Source organism: Bos indicus x Bos taurus, chromosome 4 (assembly GCF_003369695.1).
Source record: "Bos indicus x Bos taurus breed Angus x Brahman F1 hybrid chromosome 4, Bos_hybrid_MaternalHap_v2.0, whole genome shotgun sequence".
Taxonomy (NCBI): domain Eukaryota; kingdom Metazoa; phylum Chordata; class Mammalia; order Artiodactyla; family Bovidae; genus Bos; species Bos indicus x Bos taurus.
The window spans coordinates 8,341,248-8,357,392 of record NC_040079.1 but is presented as its reverse complement, the minus strand read 5'-3'; the positions used below and the strand labels follow the sequence as shown (position 1 = coordinate 8,357,392).

Below are 16,145 nucleotides of genomic sequence, written 5' to 3'. Positions count from 1 at the left end.
TTTATTTTTAAAAGAGTGCTGACTTCATAGCTAGAAAGCCCAGGGGTGAACTATGGCCTCTTACTACCTGCGTGTGTGCGTGCATGCTAAACCAATTCAGTCCTGTCTGACTCTTTGCAACTCTATGGATTGTAATCCACCAGGCTCCTCTGTCTATGGGGATTTTCCAGGCAAGAATACTGGAGTGGGTTTCCATGCCCTCCTCCAGGGGATCTTCTTGACCCAGGGATCAAACCCACATCTCTTATATCTATGTAACTCTGGGCAACTCCATTCTCTTGGTCTCAGTTTCCTTAGCTGTAAAATAAAAATGATAATTGCCTTTGAGAGTGAACACAAAAATGTAAAGTTTGAAACAGTACCTGGAGAAGCTAGTATTCAATTAATATTAGTTTTTTAAATAGCTAATACTTTAGCATGCTTGCCTTGCACCATGGCCTCTGGAATGAATTAGGACCTCTTAGCATCATCCCCATTAGGGAACAATTCACATTCAGACACATATGAGTGCCCTCTGCTCCCAGAAACCCGGTTATCTTCTCCATCTCGATTTTGAAGTTTTCTTCTCATTTAGATACTTTGGATTCACCTATTTTGCATGTCCTCTACTCAGAGGACATGGGAAATTCATGCAGTGATAATGAACTTTAAAAAGATCCATCCTATTGAATGATGTTACAAATGAGAACTCGGGAGCATTATCTGAAGAAGCAATCCTCCAAAGCCCCGCTCTAGAGTGTGGATAAACATTTTCACGTATGCCCTCCAATATCCAACCGACAGAGGCATCCCTGATCAGTACCTGTCAATCACGCAGCTCTACGCTGAGGAACATAAGCTCACATCCTTGAAGTCCCTCCATTACTAAAGAATCTGGGCCATTCTGAGGTCCTCAGCTTAACCAGATAGCTGGGTTTTTCACATCTGTACTGACACTACAAGGTTTTTTCCATGTTCAAGTTGACAGTCAAGATCTAAGAGACAATGCTAACTTGGAAAACAAACACGGTAGGAGCAGCATCAGTCACTCTGGGGGCCCAGCCTGTCCAGGCACCAAACACACAACTGCTTTTGCCCCCCAGCCTGCATGGCCAGGTCTGACTGCAGTGAAGAGCCAGGGGCTGGGTGGGTCACCGGGACACAGGAATCTCAGCTCTGTTTCTCATCTGTATTTTATGCCAGCCAGTCACGCATTCAATGCCTCTATGCCAACTCAGGTGGTACAGTGGTAAAGAATCTGCCTGCCAATACAGGAGACCCGAGTTCAATTCCTGAGTCAGGAAGATCCCCTGGAGAAGGAAATGGCAACCCACTTCAGTATTCTTGCCTGGGAAATCCCATGGACAGAGGGGCCTGGTGGGCTACAGTCCATGAGGTCATAAAGAGTCAGACATGACTTAACAATTGAGCGCGTGCCGGCTCACAGCTCCCCCAATCCAGATGCAGTCCCCCACAGAAGACAAGACAAGAAAAACACTCAACCTAACCCTGAACCTCCCAAGGAAATAGTCCAATTAGACAATAGGAAAGTGGACTCCAAGATTACTATCTCAGGCAGGCCTGGACCAGCCCAGGCTTGAAGTTAACCCTTTACTCACTGTACTGGTCTGCTCAGTCTGCCCTGAGAAAATATCACAGACTGTGGCTTAAACAGCAGAAATCCATTTCCCACAGTTCTGGAAGCTGGAAGTGCAAGATCAAGGTGCTGGCAGGGCTGGTTTCTCCTGAGGCCTTGGCTAGCTCACCTGTGTCTTCCTACACGCCCATTTTCTGTGTGCCTGCGTCCTGGTACCTCTTCCTCTCCTGACAAAGGACACCCCTCAGAGTAGATTAGGGACCACCCTTGTGTCCTCATTTACTCTTAGTTACCTCTTTAAGGGTCCAACCTCCAAATGTAGTCACGGTGGGTGTTGGGGCTTCAGCATAGGAATTTTGGGGTGATAAAATGCTCATGGGGTCACAAAAAGTCAGACACGACTGAGCAACTGAACTGAAACCACTCATGATGCCTCTCATATCAGATTTGTGTACTGCTCTTAGCCATACTTAATTTCCAACTCTGTGCTTCTATAGAATTCTGTCTGTACTGAATAAGAGGAATAATACTAAACATCTGCCATTAACTGAGCATTAGTACAGAGGGGAGTATCCTTATTACTGTTATTAATATGACCCTGGCTTCCCAAGTGGTGCTAGTGGTAAAGAATCTTCCTGCCAATGCAGGAGACATGAGACATGTATTCAATCCCTGGATTAGGAAGATCCTCTGGAGGAGGGCATGGCAACCCACTCCAGTATTTGTGCCTGGAGAATGCCATGGACGGAGGAGCCTGTCGGGCTACAGTCCAGGGGGTCACACAGTCAGACCTGACTGAAGCGACTTAGCATGCAGCATGCATGCTAGGTGTATATGTTTGTCAATTTCATCCATGAGGAGACTGAGGCTCAAAGAGGAGCGGGGAAGATCGAGCAGGGAGCCGCAGAGCTGACACCCAGGTGTAGGGCTTTGTGAGCTCAGTTCATGCTCTCCTCGCTTGTTTGCTGCCCCTCCTGTCACACTGCACCTCACACCATAGTATGGCTGTGATTACATTTGTATCAACCTGTGGGCAACAAGTACGTCTCCTCCGTCTTTTTATTTTTATTTATTTTTTAACGTATTTTTTGGCTGCGCTGGGTCTTCATTGCTGCACATGAGCCTTCTCTAGTTGCGGTGAGTGGGGGCCACTCTTCGTTGTGGGTAACGGGCTTCATAGCGGTGGCTTCTCTTATTGTGGAGCACGGTCTCTCGAGTGTGGGTTCAGTAGTTGTGGCACATGGGCTTAGTGTGCCACACTCAGGGCTCTGGGATCTTCCCTGACCAGGAATTGAACACATATCCCCTGCATTGACAGGGAGATTGTCAACCACCGGACCAGCAGGGAATTCCTCCTCCCAGTGCCGTAACACGTGAGCTGGTGGCTTTGCTTCTCTTGGCAGTTCCTGTCTCACCTCCCTTCCCTCACCACCCTCCCCCTGCCTGCAGGGAAGTGCCCCCTGACCTCTGTCTTCCCAGGGCTTTTGTCCTTGGATACTCTTTCTGGCAGTTTCTCAGTGGGATGTGTCCCTAAGGGCTCCATTTGAAACAGGTATTTCCCTGGGACTTCCTTGGTGATCCAGGGGTTAAGACTCCACCCTTCCATCCCTCCCATCCCTGGTCTGGGAACAAAGATCCCATATGGCGCAGCCAAAAAATAAAAACAAATAAATAAAATAGGGGTCTCCCCCACCCCACTCCAGATCCCGCCTAACCCGCACTGACTTCAAACACGGCATAACTTACTGAGCTTTTTGTTAAATTTCCTTCTCCCTCGGCAAGAATGTAAGCTCTGCAAGGGCAAAGACTTGTGTGTGTTTTGTGTCACAGTACCTTCTAAACATCTAGACGAGGATTAGGAGCCATAAAATTAATACTTATTGAATGGATAAATTAGATTCTGTGTGTGTGAGCTTGGTGAAGTTTCTCTCTATGGCGAGTGACTGACCTGTCTCTCAGGGCACAGGTGCTCTGGAACCCAACTTAGCTCCTTAGAAAACTATTAAGCTCCTAGTTTGAGGACAGTGTTTTTTAGAATTCCTCCTGATCATTAGTTTCACCCTTTATGTTTAATTTAATACCTGATTATTTTGCCCCAATCTTCTGTACCTTTGATGACTGTATTATTCATTATGGGTAGTTACAGCATTTTCATAATTAATCTTTAATTGCAATACTTGAATAGCATTTCACATGGAAAATGATTTACAAATTAAACCCACGTCTCCCCTTGGGTAATTATCAGAGGTCTGACTAATGTGCGTGAGGCCCTCACGTGGCACGGGGCTCTCTTCAGTGACAATGTGTTGATTTTCTAATTAACGAAGGTTAAGTAGCATTTTTGCTTGCAGACCTACAATTTAAACTTATGACATTTGTCACCAAGACAGATTTCTATAGAGCAGACAACTTGAACTCAAATAATTATCACTGGCTCTAGTGCATTAGCATCCTTTGCATAATATTTAATGACCGTTTTCAGGACAAAAGACTTTTCTTCATATTGACTAGGTCAGTAAAAGTACTTTCCAGCTCACTGACCCATTTCAGAAATTAGGGACCATCTAAAAAAAGAATGTAAGTTATTTGGTTTTCCTTTATAGAGAGGGAAATGGCATTCCACTTGCCTTCTTTATAAATTAAGAAAATACTGTAAAACTTTATTTAATCAATGCAACAAATACAAATTAGACTATAGCTGTATGCTATGGTCAATTAAGGAAAGAAGCAGGGGGAAGGTCAGGCAGCAGTGCAAAGAGGGAAAAGGAAGCAAAAAGAAATTTAGGAGAAATTGAGAGTAATTTGCTGAAAGGTAGAGAGGGAGACACACAAGCCTCCAGGGAGAGATTGTGCATCATGGACCAGAGTAATTCATAGCTGGAAGGACCCGAGACATCCAGTGCAGCCTCCTTTATGGAGAGTAAAGACTGATGCTGAGAGAAGGATGCTGAGATTTGATTGAAGCCACAGAGCTGACCAAAAACAGTCAGCAGTCAATAGGGAGAGAGCCATACAAACACAAAGGCAGGAAGGAAGACTGGCGGGTGTAAGAACTCAGAAAGAACAGGTCCAGAATGAACCAAAGAGGCTAAATCCTCTCACTGAATGAAGTTTGTTTATGTACATAATGAAGCATATACACATATCTCTAAATACTTATTTTGATACAATTAAACTATGAATTAAGCTATACATACTTTCTCTGACAACTGAAACTTACTAAATCTCCATTTTTATCAGATTGTCATTTAGAGTCTTTTAACAAGTCTCTTCAAACTCTCAACCATTGCTGACACCCTTAAATATGCATTATTTCAAAATTAATGTACATCCCAGATAGATTAAAGAATGAAATGTTAAAAGAAGTAAAATCATAAAAGTTCTAGAAGAAAATATAGTTGAAAAATTATATTATTTTGGATTAGAAAAAGTTATTATAAGTCTAATATCAAAGGCAGAAATCATAAAAATAAGATAGATGTGACTACATAAACATCAAAACCTTTCGTAGGGAAAAAGAAACATTATGTACAAGTTAACAGATGCAAACTGGAAGGATGTAGTTGCCAAATTTATTACAAAAAGTTAAAGCCCCAAATATTGTTATCAATCAATAAGAAATGTATCTTCTCCTGTATTACTGTGTTAGTCTCTCAGTCATGTCTGATTCTTTGCAATCCCGTGGACTGTTGCCCACCAGGCTCCTCTGTCCATAGGATTCTCCTGGCAAGAATATTGGAGTGGGTTGCTATTCCCTTCTCCACTTCCCCCCAAAAAACAAAGGTCATGAAGAAACCAAAAAATAGAAATGAGAAAAAAAAAAATTATTCAACTCACAGTATTGAAGCAATGCAAATTAAAAGAATGAACTCTTTCCCCACCCTCCAGCCTATAAATTCGAAAAGATTCTGTCTAGTATTAGAATCGTTGTGGAGAAGACAGGGGTCTGATACCCTACTGGTGAAATATAATACAAATTAATAAAGTCTTCTAAGAGGGAAATATATTGTAAATGACTTTAAAACGTATATTCCCTTGTACCCAGCAATTACACGTCTGAGAATTAATTCTAAGGAAAAACTGGACAGCATGAAAAGGTTGTTACAAGGCTGTTTATTACAGTATCATATACAGTGGAAATTGGAATACGCTGCTTAAAGCCCAAAGGTAGGGGAATGACAAAATAACTTACAGTGTTTTGCAGGCTGGGCTGCTGTGCAGATGTTAAACAAGATGTTCTATTTGAATATTTATTGCTGGGGAAGTGTTTTATGATATGTTAAATGAGAAAAGCAAATTTCAAAGCAATGTGCATACCCCGCTTTTTCCTTTGTTTTATTTTTTACACATAGGTATGTTCACAGATAAAAGAGAGAAAAGCTATTTGCTAAGAATGAAGGTAATTCTATCTGAGTAGCATTACAGATTCTCTCTTTCATTTTGCTTATCAGTGTGTTTATGGTTTCCACAATGAAAAACTATTATATTTGTAACCAGGGGAAGGAGAGGCAGACATCTAAAAACACAGATTTTAAATTTTCAGCATATTTTGGCAGGATATAATTATTTTAATTGAGTAGTGATGAAAATTTAAATGATGAGGCATTTATTGAACAAAAGACCCTTTGGAAAAACCCTTATTGCAAGAACAAAAGCCATAGCTGATAAAATGATAGATGCCAAATGGAAATTTTAGCACACAAATGGTGATTCATGGATTGAAATTCTTCAAATCATAGCTAAGGCCCAAATTCTCCACAGCCCAGAAGTGTGCAAAGGTGCTGATGAGTAGATTGCAAAATGGGAAATTCTTCAAAGTGGTTGTTTTTAGTAACTTCTTTTGCCATCTACTCTCCCACAGCTATTGAAATGGGCATTGGACTCCCTTCAATTAATCCTCTTCTATTTAAATATTTTATTAGAAGGAATAATCCCTGGAGAATCATCACTCAAATCTCAGTACTACCCAATGAGAGAACTGCAAGGCTTGGGTTTACAAAGATAGTAGTGCAAGTCATTTGCTGTTTCACGGCTGAGGATTCACAGGCATAAACAAAGGCTGATCCATCTCTGCAACTAAAGCCTCTGATCCACAAGCCCTGTCTGTTGAGTCGTGTAATTGCACACTTTTTCTCAAGATACTGGAATAAGTGATCAGAATCCATCTCCAGTGTGCAACCTCACCCAAAGTCTGCCAATCCTATTGACCATGCTGTCTTAAAGACATCTAAATCTACACCTCAGAAACACGTATGTCTGTGCCCTCCAGACCCTGAAGATCTTCTGTATTAGACGATCATCACAGAACAGAGTCTAAAACCACAGCTCAAGAATAAGACAGAGCTGACAGTGCCCTGGCACTGCAGAGTTATGAGTCCTAAGTACAGGACTTCATGTCTCTAAACCTCAGTTTTGTTATCCAAATAATTAGGGCAAGATAACAATGTATGGATGTGAGAATTGGACTATAAAGAAAGCTGAGCACTGAAGAATTGATGCTTTTGAACTGTGGTGTTGGAGAAGACTCTTGAGAGTCCCTTGGACTGCAAGGAGATCCAACCAGTCCATTCTGAAGGAGATCAGTCCTGGGTGTTCTTTGGAAAGACTGATGTTGAAGCTGAAACTCCAATACTTTGGCCACCTGATGCGAAGAGCTGACTCATTGGAAAAGACCCTGATGCAGGAGGAGAAGGGGACGACAGAGGATGAGATGGTTGGATGGCATCGCCGACTCAATGGACATGGGTTTGGGTAGACTCCGGCAGTTGGTGATGGACAGGGAGGCCTGGCGTGCTGCAGTTCATGGGGTCACAAAGAACTGGACACGACTGAGCGACTGAACTAACTAACTAACAATGCCTACCTTGTCAGGTTGTTGTAAGATTTAGGTGAATATCATACATAAGGTGCTTAGTAGAATAGCTACTACATTGCCCTCAATAAAAGAGGAACTTTCACTTTATTAACCATATCTCTTTTTTTCTAAATCCCCGTCAGATTTCTTTTAATAAGTTTAACTATTGTCATTGTATTTAATTTCCAGAAGAGCTGTTAGTCTAAAACCCAGGCACATTTATAAATTTGAGTTCCTCTTTTTTTGTACCAGCTGCTTAAAAAATCATAGCAAAGGTTATTATAGACACAATCCACTTGTGACATATTAACAATTCTCCAATGAATTCTGCTATGAAATTTGTTAAGAATATTTTAATATTTTCATGCTCATAAACTCTAACTCCATAACTTAGAAAATCACAGTCAACTTGCTTTTTGTGTTATGTGTCTTGAAATGGCATTTAAACAAAGGCAATAAAATCTAAACTGACCTGGTAATAAATGTGGTATAGTTGACTTCTGTGTGAAATCGTCAATTCCAATTTCCAACAACTCCAGACAAGGAGCTCTGGGAATCCTTAACATGAATTTCAAAGCAAAGCTTTTCTTGAGACAAGAAGAACCAGGACTTACAACCACATTCCAAATGGATTTACTTCTTCTGACTAATTGACTTGTTAACTATGCTAATATATTCATATCCCTCTGCCTTTTTTATCTCTTCCAGGAGATAGTGCTGTGGAATATAACAACGTGAGATTAAAAACCAAGGAACTTAGAGATTCGTATGAACTTCTCTCCTAAGGAAACCAGATTAGACTTCCAAAACAGCTTATAAAATTTGTGTGTGTCTCCAAGCATTTTAGTTCTGTAGCAAATTTATTGCTTCTCCCAAGACAGCCTCTTTTTTAAGTAGGCGTTATAGCCTAAGGGGGGGAAGTTGCAAGCTCTTCTATTGACAGTAAGAGAGCCTGCAGCACTTGGCAGTCTCTCTCCTCCCACAGTGGTCCGAGGCATGAGGAATGAAATAGGAGCCGCGGCAGAGGTGATTCTGTCTGAGCTCCGTGCCTTCTGTCTTCCAGGTGGTGCTGGAGGCCAGCAGGGCTTCCTGGGCTGTATCCGCTCCCTAAGGATGAATGGGGTAACTCTGGACTTGGAAGAGAGAGCCAAGGTCACATCTGGTTTCAAATCTGGGTGCTCAGGGCACTGCACCAGCTACGGAGCCAACTGTGAGAATGGAGGCAAGTGCATAGAGAAGTACCATGGCTATTCCTGCGATTGCTCCAACACAGCCTATGATGGAACATTTTGCAACAAAGGTAGGTCAGAACCAGTTTCCAGAGCCATGTTTAGATATCTTTGAAGCCCAGATCATCTGTTGAATTGCTCTCCAGCTGGCATAAGGGTACTTCACTCCAAGGGTAAAGTGTTTGGAATTCTTCTCTCATCATAAGTAGGAAGTCCCCTAAAACAATCCCTTCATCTTTGTTGTTCATTAAGAAGAGAAAAGCTTTGAGTGTGGTGCAAAGTTTCCCCCTAAATTCAAGCAAACTTTGAAGTGACTAGAACATTACAGAGCAAATAGCCATGTCATGCCTTAACAATGAGGAATAAAGTAAGTAGCCATTGAAAGGGGTCCGTGATGGGCCTCCTGACCCTCTCACTCGCTTGGACCTGTACATCGTGCAGTGACTCAATCTGTGCTGCCCAGTGCTCTTCATGTCCACTTCTCCCCCAGCTGCTAAGAGAATGAATTCAGGTTGGACTCACAAGAAAGCCCCTCTGTTCAATTCTTGTCACAATCATTTTTTATCACTCTTCTATAGGACACCTCAGTGGCGGGTTCTCAGCCCCCTCAAAGTGCAGGAATACTGAGATACTACATCTAATAATGCAGTAACATCTAACAATGTTACTGCCTTATTTCAGTCTTGAAGGAGTAACCCCTAATAAATTCAGCAAAGCCAATCAGCTGACTCCAAGAACCTGGTGTGTATGGCTGTTGTCATTCAGGATACACCCGGTGATCTTGCATAACCAGAAGAAATTCACACACCTGGCCTGTGGCTTCTTTTCTACTTGTAAGCAAGAGGGCTGGGGAGAGGCAGAGCTGACCCTCTTCTCAAGCTACAATTGAAATGCATGTAACTCACTCTTCTCTTTCTAAATGAATGTATAGCGTTTGGGTAAAGTTTTCTGTAAATGGTTGGTGCATCTCTTTATAAGAAGCTTTACATAAGTAGCCTTTTCATACTCTGATGAATACATGGAGGGTTGTTTATGCTGCCATCATTCACACAAGATGCCACACAGAAGGAGGAATTGTTCCCTAACACTCTCTGTACATCCAGCCTACTGTCTCACAGTGCTGTCATGTAAGCATGTAAATTCGGTCAGACTGGGCTTGAAGGATGAGCATGAGACAACAACCAAGGTGGAAAGGAACACCACTGCTGAATAATCCACAGCGCATTAGCACTGCTGTTACAGAGCATTCTCCCACTTGCAACAACATGGTTCCATGGTTTTCTGGTGTCACACAATGGGAAGGGTTTGCAGAACACATTAATTTTGCACTTGTAGAAATGACAGCCTTGCAATTACCATTCATTGTGCTTGATGCTAATTTAATGTAGTCATTCCCTTGCCAAAGTGGTGTCTGAATGCAATCAAGTGAGCGCTAATGTCTGAGAGATTCCACTGCATAAGTACCAATTTAAAGAAAATCATGAGCCCCTTATTTTTGGAGAGTTAGGTTAAGTACAGTAGCTCACACACAACCTCTGGGGGTTAATAGGCAATATTCACAAACAGAAAGATGAGAGTATATACTCCTCTGCCTTGCCAGTTCTTGAGATGGAGTCAAAGAAAGCCTGTGAATTCCCAGTGACATTATTTCAAAGGGTTTACATTAAAAATCCCTAAATATTCTCTTAATACCTGTTTAGCAGGGTGAGTTTACATTTGACTCAGTTTATGGCTTTACCAAAAAAGATTAAAAACAGCAAACTGTATTTGGAAAGTATTTGTGGGCATCCTTCTGGGTCAAGACAAGTATTCTCTTGACCTGGGGAGGATGAAGGTGGTGCTGGCTGAGAGGAATCAGAAAAGCTTCACCTGCACGTAGGCAGGCTCATTCCCAGATGGGGTCTTCCAGCCGAGGCCTGCGGCCAGGTGGTGCCTCTGGTCTGGGTTTCACCTCCCAGAGCATCAGCTCCTGTGACCACACCCTCCAGGGGTCTACAGCCACATGACTCAGCCTCCAGAGAGAGCAACCACAGTCATCTGCCTAAGAGTGAGCTCGTGAAAGTCCTTTGCAGGCAGGCTTCCTCAGGCTTCTCTGATAGCTCAATTGGTAAAGAATCTGCCTGCAATGAATTCTCCAGGCCAGAACACTAGTGGGTAGCCTTTCCCTTCTCCAGGGGATCTTCCCAACCGGGGGATCAAACCCAGGTCTCCTGCATTGCAGGCGGATTCTTTACCAGTTGAACCACAAGGGCAGCCCAGAGAGCATGAGGGCCTCCCAAAAACTCTATAACTAGACCTCATAGCCAGTCACCTCGTCTCTACAGATAACTGTGCAATGTCCCCTCTTCTTAGAATGCCCAGCCAATAGCCACCACTTCACTCAGCGCAGACAGCACCATCCCATGGACGGTTCCTTGGCAGCCCATTGACTGAGACCATAGATGCCTCTGGGAGCAGGGCAAACCCAGCTTACATGGAAGGCTTGGCTGTGGGTCTGTCATACCCAGCATTAGTAGGGACCCCCACTGGGGACCCCTGGACACGCCACCGGTTGTCTTCTCTAAACGGACCTATTCCTTCTTGGACAGTCAAACCTCAAAACACATTTATGACTATCAACCTCAATTTTATTTCTAACCAGAAATTAACAACATGATTAGAAGTAAACTCTGTCTTCTCTGGGTTTTCAAGCAAGAGGGAAAGTAGCAGACCTATCGCAGCCGCAGCAATTTCTGTATTAAATGTTTGTAGCTGAATACAACCACGGATTGAATAGGGTCCCTCTCTGCCAAGCACTTGTCCACCCGGAACCTCAGAATGTGACCTTGTCTGGAAATAGGCTCCTTACAGATGTAATTAATGTGGAGTCATCCTGGACTAGGGTGGGCCAGGAACACATAGGGGGCCCCCAGAAGCCCGAAAAAGCAAGGAAGGACCCTCCCCTGGAACCTTCAGAAGACGTGTGGCCCTGATAACACCTCGCTTTTTACTCTGAGCCACTATAACTGTGAGAGAATAAATTTCTGTTGTTTCAGGCCACCCAGGGTGTGAACCATTGTTAGGGCAATCATAGGAAATCAACAGAAGTGCGTATGAAAACCTTTGGTGCATCTTAATTCTGTATTTAACCATGGTAACAGCTGACATTTATTGAGAACTTGCTATGTGCCAGGCAGTGTGCCAAGGTCTTTAAATATGTTAACATCACCTAATACTCATGACAGCCCTATGTTGGTACTATAATTATTTTCCCCATTTTACAGAGAAGGAACTTTAGGCACAAGAGGGTATTAGTCACTTGCCTGAGGTTCACATACCAGTAAGTAGCAGGACTGCGATTTATATGCGGGCAGTTTGACTCAAAGCCCCGGTTCTTCACCATCACTGTGTATTACTGCTTCTCACCAGGGCACGGTCCTTCATGTTTGTTTAGGCGCTCAGTCCTGTCCGACTCTGCGACCCCATGGACTGTAGCCACCAGGTTCCTCTGTCCATGGGATTCCCCAGGCAAGAATACTGGAGAGGGCTGCCATTTCCTTCTCCAGGGGATCTTCCAGCCCAGGGATCGAACCCGTGAATGCAGGTGGATTCTTTACCGCTGAGCCACCTGAGAGGCCTGATCCTTCATGTAGCTTCATGTAAAACTGAAAAGAGAACCCCTGGTCTTGAAGCTTTTTAGTTATGGTGATTCGGTTAAAAAAAAAAAAAAACAAAACAGCACATTCTTGGATGCAAATTCTATCATAAGAAGAAACAGAATACAAGATCTGAACACAACCTCTTTCTCTCTCTCTCTCCCTCTTTCCCTCCCCTCATGCCCCACCCTACACCCACACATTTAGGTGTAAGCAGTAATCACTTACTGATTTATTTCTTTAACAAACATTCAGTGAACAGGCACTTTGAACGTACAGTTGAGCCTGACTATACTGAAATTTTCAAAATATTTCAGTGGTTTACATCTACAGAACCAGGACAATCTAGTGTACACAAAAGCAGGAGATGAGAATTAGCCATCATCCAGGCTGCCAGAAAGAGTTCTTCATTAGGATCCCTTCACTGAGCCAAGTTTAGCAAGAACTTATCATCAAGAGGCACAAAAATATCTCCTAATTCACTTCTCTGCATTTTTTTTCCTGTAAAAATTTTCATGTTCCTCTGCCAAACCAGGACAGCAGCTGAAGCTTCACTGTTGTTCAGTCGCTAAGTCACGTCTGACTCTTTGCAACCCCATGGACTGCAGTATGGCAGGCTTCCTTGTCCTCCACTATCTCCTGGAGTTTGCTGAAGTTCACATCCATGGAGTTGGTGATGCTATCTAACCATCTCACCCTCTGCCGCCCTCTTGTCCTTTTCTCCTCAATCTTTCCCAGCATCTGGGTCTTTAAATGCATATCTTTAAATACTCAGAAAACAGTGTCTGAGTTTAGGGAGTTGTCTTTTCTTCTCAAACATCCATTTGTTTGTCACTCAGATAAAGTCCAATCTTAGAAGGGCCAAGGTAACAGGACTGCAGTGATCACGAGTGAAGGAGGAGGGTCAGCAGATGCAGCGTCACCTCATTTACAGCCACACAAACGCACGCCCCCATCCCTGTGGTCCGGCTCCGCCTCCTGCTCTCCCTGAGTGTCCTGACATTGTAACTGATACAGAAGAGACTGTTTATGGCTAACTCAAGTCCCCACATAGAGAATGGATGAGGAAATTAGACGTGAGTTTGAATCTAGCGTCCTCACCTGCAGGTTCCATGACCTTGAGCAAATGTGTAACTCCACTCGGCCTCATCTTCAGCAGTATGTAACATCTATTCTTAATTCCACCGTGAGGCTCACATGGGATCATGTGAACAAATTTCCGAGCTGAAAACCTGGTACACATCAGTCAGACAACAGGTGTCCCTGTCCATTCTCTGCACTTTGTTTTTTTGTTGTTTGTGTTTTTGTTTTTACTTTAAATCATGTCATCCTTTCATCTGTCCCTAAAAGCTTTAAATATCAGATGCCTAACTAGCATTGTTTCAGTTACCTCTGAGTGCTGGATTCAGTTCAGTTCAGTTCAGTTCAGCCACTCAGTCGTGTCTGACTCTTTGAGACTCCATGGACTGCAGCAGGCCAGGCCTCCCTGTGCATCACCAACTCCCGGAGTTCACCCAAACCCATGTCCATTGAGCCAGTGATGTCATCCAACCATCTCATCCTCGGTCTCATCAGCTACCGGAGAAGCAATGGCAGTATCATAAAGTGTGCTCTCTACTAAATTGTGGTCACAGTCATATTTTTCTAAAGCTGAAAGTATCACTTCTGGACCCTAAACTCTGATGGACTGAGGAATATGCAGAGATGGGAATGGACACCCCAGTCTCTGCATCCCAGGGATCACACCCACAAGTGCAGTTCCTCATATAAGGTGTCCATCCCCACTAAGAGCCAAATTAGGTCACCTTAGCGATGGCTGGGTCCCTTCCTAAATCAAAACCCATCAGGAGACATGAAGGCACTGAAAGAGTTCAGGACTCCATTTTGCTGAGAGGACTCAAGTCCAAGTTCAAGGAAATTAAATTGTACCCACCAGTCCAAGTCCAAGACTCAAATCCAAGTTCAACCTGTAAGGGACGAGGATCTTCCTTCTTGCCTCCTAAAGGAGTGTTTCCTGGTAAGCGGGAGGAGGTGGCTTTGCCCAATGCACTTTGAATATTTCCAAACTCTGCCTCTCGGTGGCTCCAGGCACTGCTCAGAGAGCAGAGGAAATCTATGGGCTGCCCTTGTAGAGTGGGGTTTGAAGCCTTTTAGGGAAGGTTCATTTCAAAATATCATAAAACAATTAGGGGAGAGAGAAAAGAGAAACGCATCTTAGGATCACACCTTTATATGAAACTAGATAATGGCAACAATCCCAGGAGGAGGAAATGGCAACCTACTCCAGTATTCTTGGCTGGAGAATCCCATGGACAGAGGAGCCTGGCGAGCTACCATCCATGGGGTCTCAGAGTCAGACAAGACTAAGCACTCACACACCAATGGGAACACCAGCCATTTTTTCTGATTGGCCTCCCCACTCTTGATCCCAGCTTGGAGAAGAGTTGACACCATCAGGAAGAAATGTCTTTCATGGGCTGCTTTTTCATTGCCAGTTGGAACAGGAGATTTTATAGATTTGGACTCATGCCTACAGGAACAAGAATTCTTTTTCCTCTTCCTCTTCCCCTTAGAATGTTATTCAAGAAGGGAAAACTCTCCTCTATTAATATGTTTTTTAAATCTTCAGACCTTAAAAATATCAGAAAAACATACAGTCATCTGATTTTAAAAAGAAAGAAGAAAAGTTAAGAAAATTCTTGTGGACAAAAGCCTGTAAATACTTAGAGATAAAAGGAAATGCTTTTGACTTGATTCTAAAAGGTCAGAGCTACAGAGATGGCCTTCAAGCTTAGGTGACTTCATTATCAAATTTTATGGTGGTAAATAGCATTCTCCCTGACCTGGGCTTTTCTTTGGGGTCCCAGATACAAAGCAAAACCTGACCTATTAACTTTTCTGCAGAAAGGGTTTTTTTAAAATTCAGTGGTAAAAACAAGCCCTTTGTAAAACACCAAATGTAATAAAGGACAGAGTTTTGGACTTTGCCTCACATAAATGATAAATAACTTTAAGTTTGTGCCCATTTCTATTACCCACCAGGTTTTGGACCTTTTTGGATAAACAGTTTTCATTTTCCTGTGTGTGTTGTTGAATGTTTTTATTCCTCATTCTTCAGCAGTAATGAGAATTCAGTAATTTATGAAGTTTATAAAAATAATACTCTATCATTTCCTAGAAATCAGCTGAAACTCTACCCATTTCTTTTCTTTCATGAACCTAAAAATTATCAGTGTCATAAATTTTCTGGAGGGTTTGCTTTTAATTTACTCACATTTTTTGCTTCCCTTACAAGCATGTCCATACCAACATTCTGATTGACCTTAAGTATTTTGTTATATCTGCAGGACATAAAGTTCTGCCTCTGGTGTGCAATGGCTCCTCTTTGCAACCTTCTTTCATGGTCATCATTGCCAGCAGGCAGCTCTGGCCTTAGCAGGGCTCGTCCGAGGCATCCCTTGGTTAGAGGAAATTCACTTTCTTAAATGATCAAACCTGAGGGGTCTTGAGCTGTGTTTAATCTGCCATCTTATAGATCACCCTGGCTCTGAACTCATTCACATACTTTTACCTCCATCAATTGCAATTGACTGTAATAGTGGATGGTTTAGATAAATGGATATTTTGCTTGTTTTGCCCCAGTGAGGGCCAAACCCTAAGGAAACAGAAATTATTAGGGTCAACTACTCTATCTGAGCTAAGCTTGGCATCTTAAATGTATGATCTGCAAATTCTCATGAGGTCTGGGCATATGATATAGATTTTGTGTAGTGTTTAACCTAGCCTAACAATAATCCTCTAGGTAGGCTTCTAAGTGATGAGTTCATGAAATATAAGGTGGCTTCTAAACT

At 42.9% G+C, this 16,145-nt stretch overlaps 1 protein-coding gene across 3 annotated transcripts in view; it reads left to right on the top strand.

The window, feature by feature from the left end:
* Nucleotides 1–16,145, top strand: part of CNTNAP2 (contactin associated protein like 2) — a 2,326,438-nt gene that overhangs the window by 2,095,185 nt on the left and 215,108 nt on the right. For all 3 annotated transcript variants that reach the window (XM_027538737.1, XM_027538738.1, XM_027538736.1), the window contains exon 19: nt 8,494–8,730. In XM_027538737.1, coding sequence (XP_027394538.1) covers nt 8,494–8,730 — 237 coding nt within the window. The remainder of the gene's footprint in view (nt 1–8,493; nt 8,731–16,145) is intronic.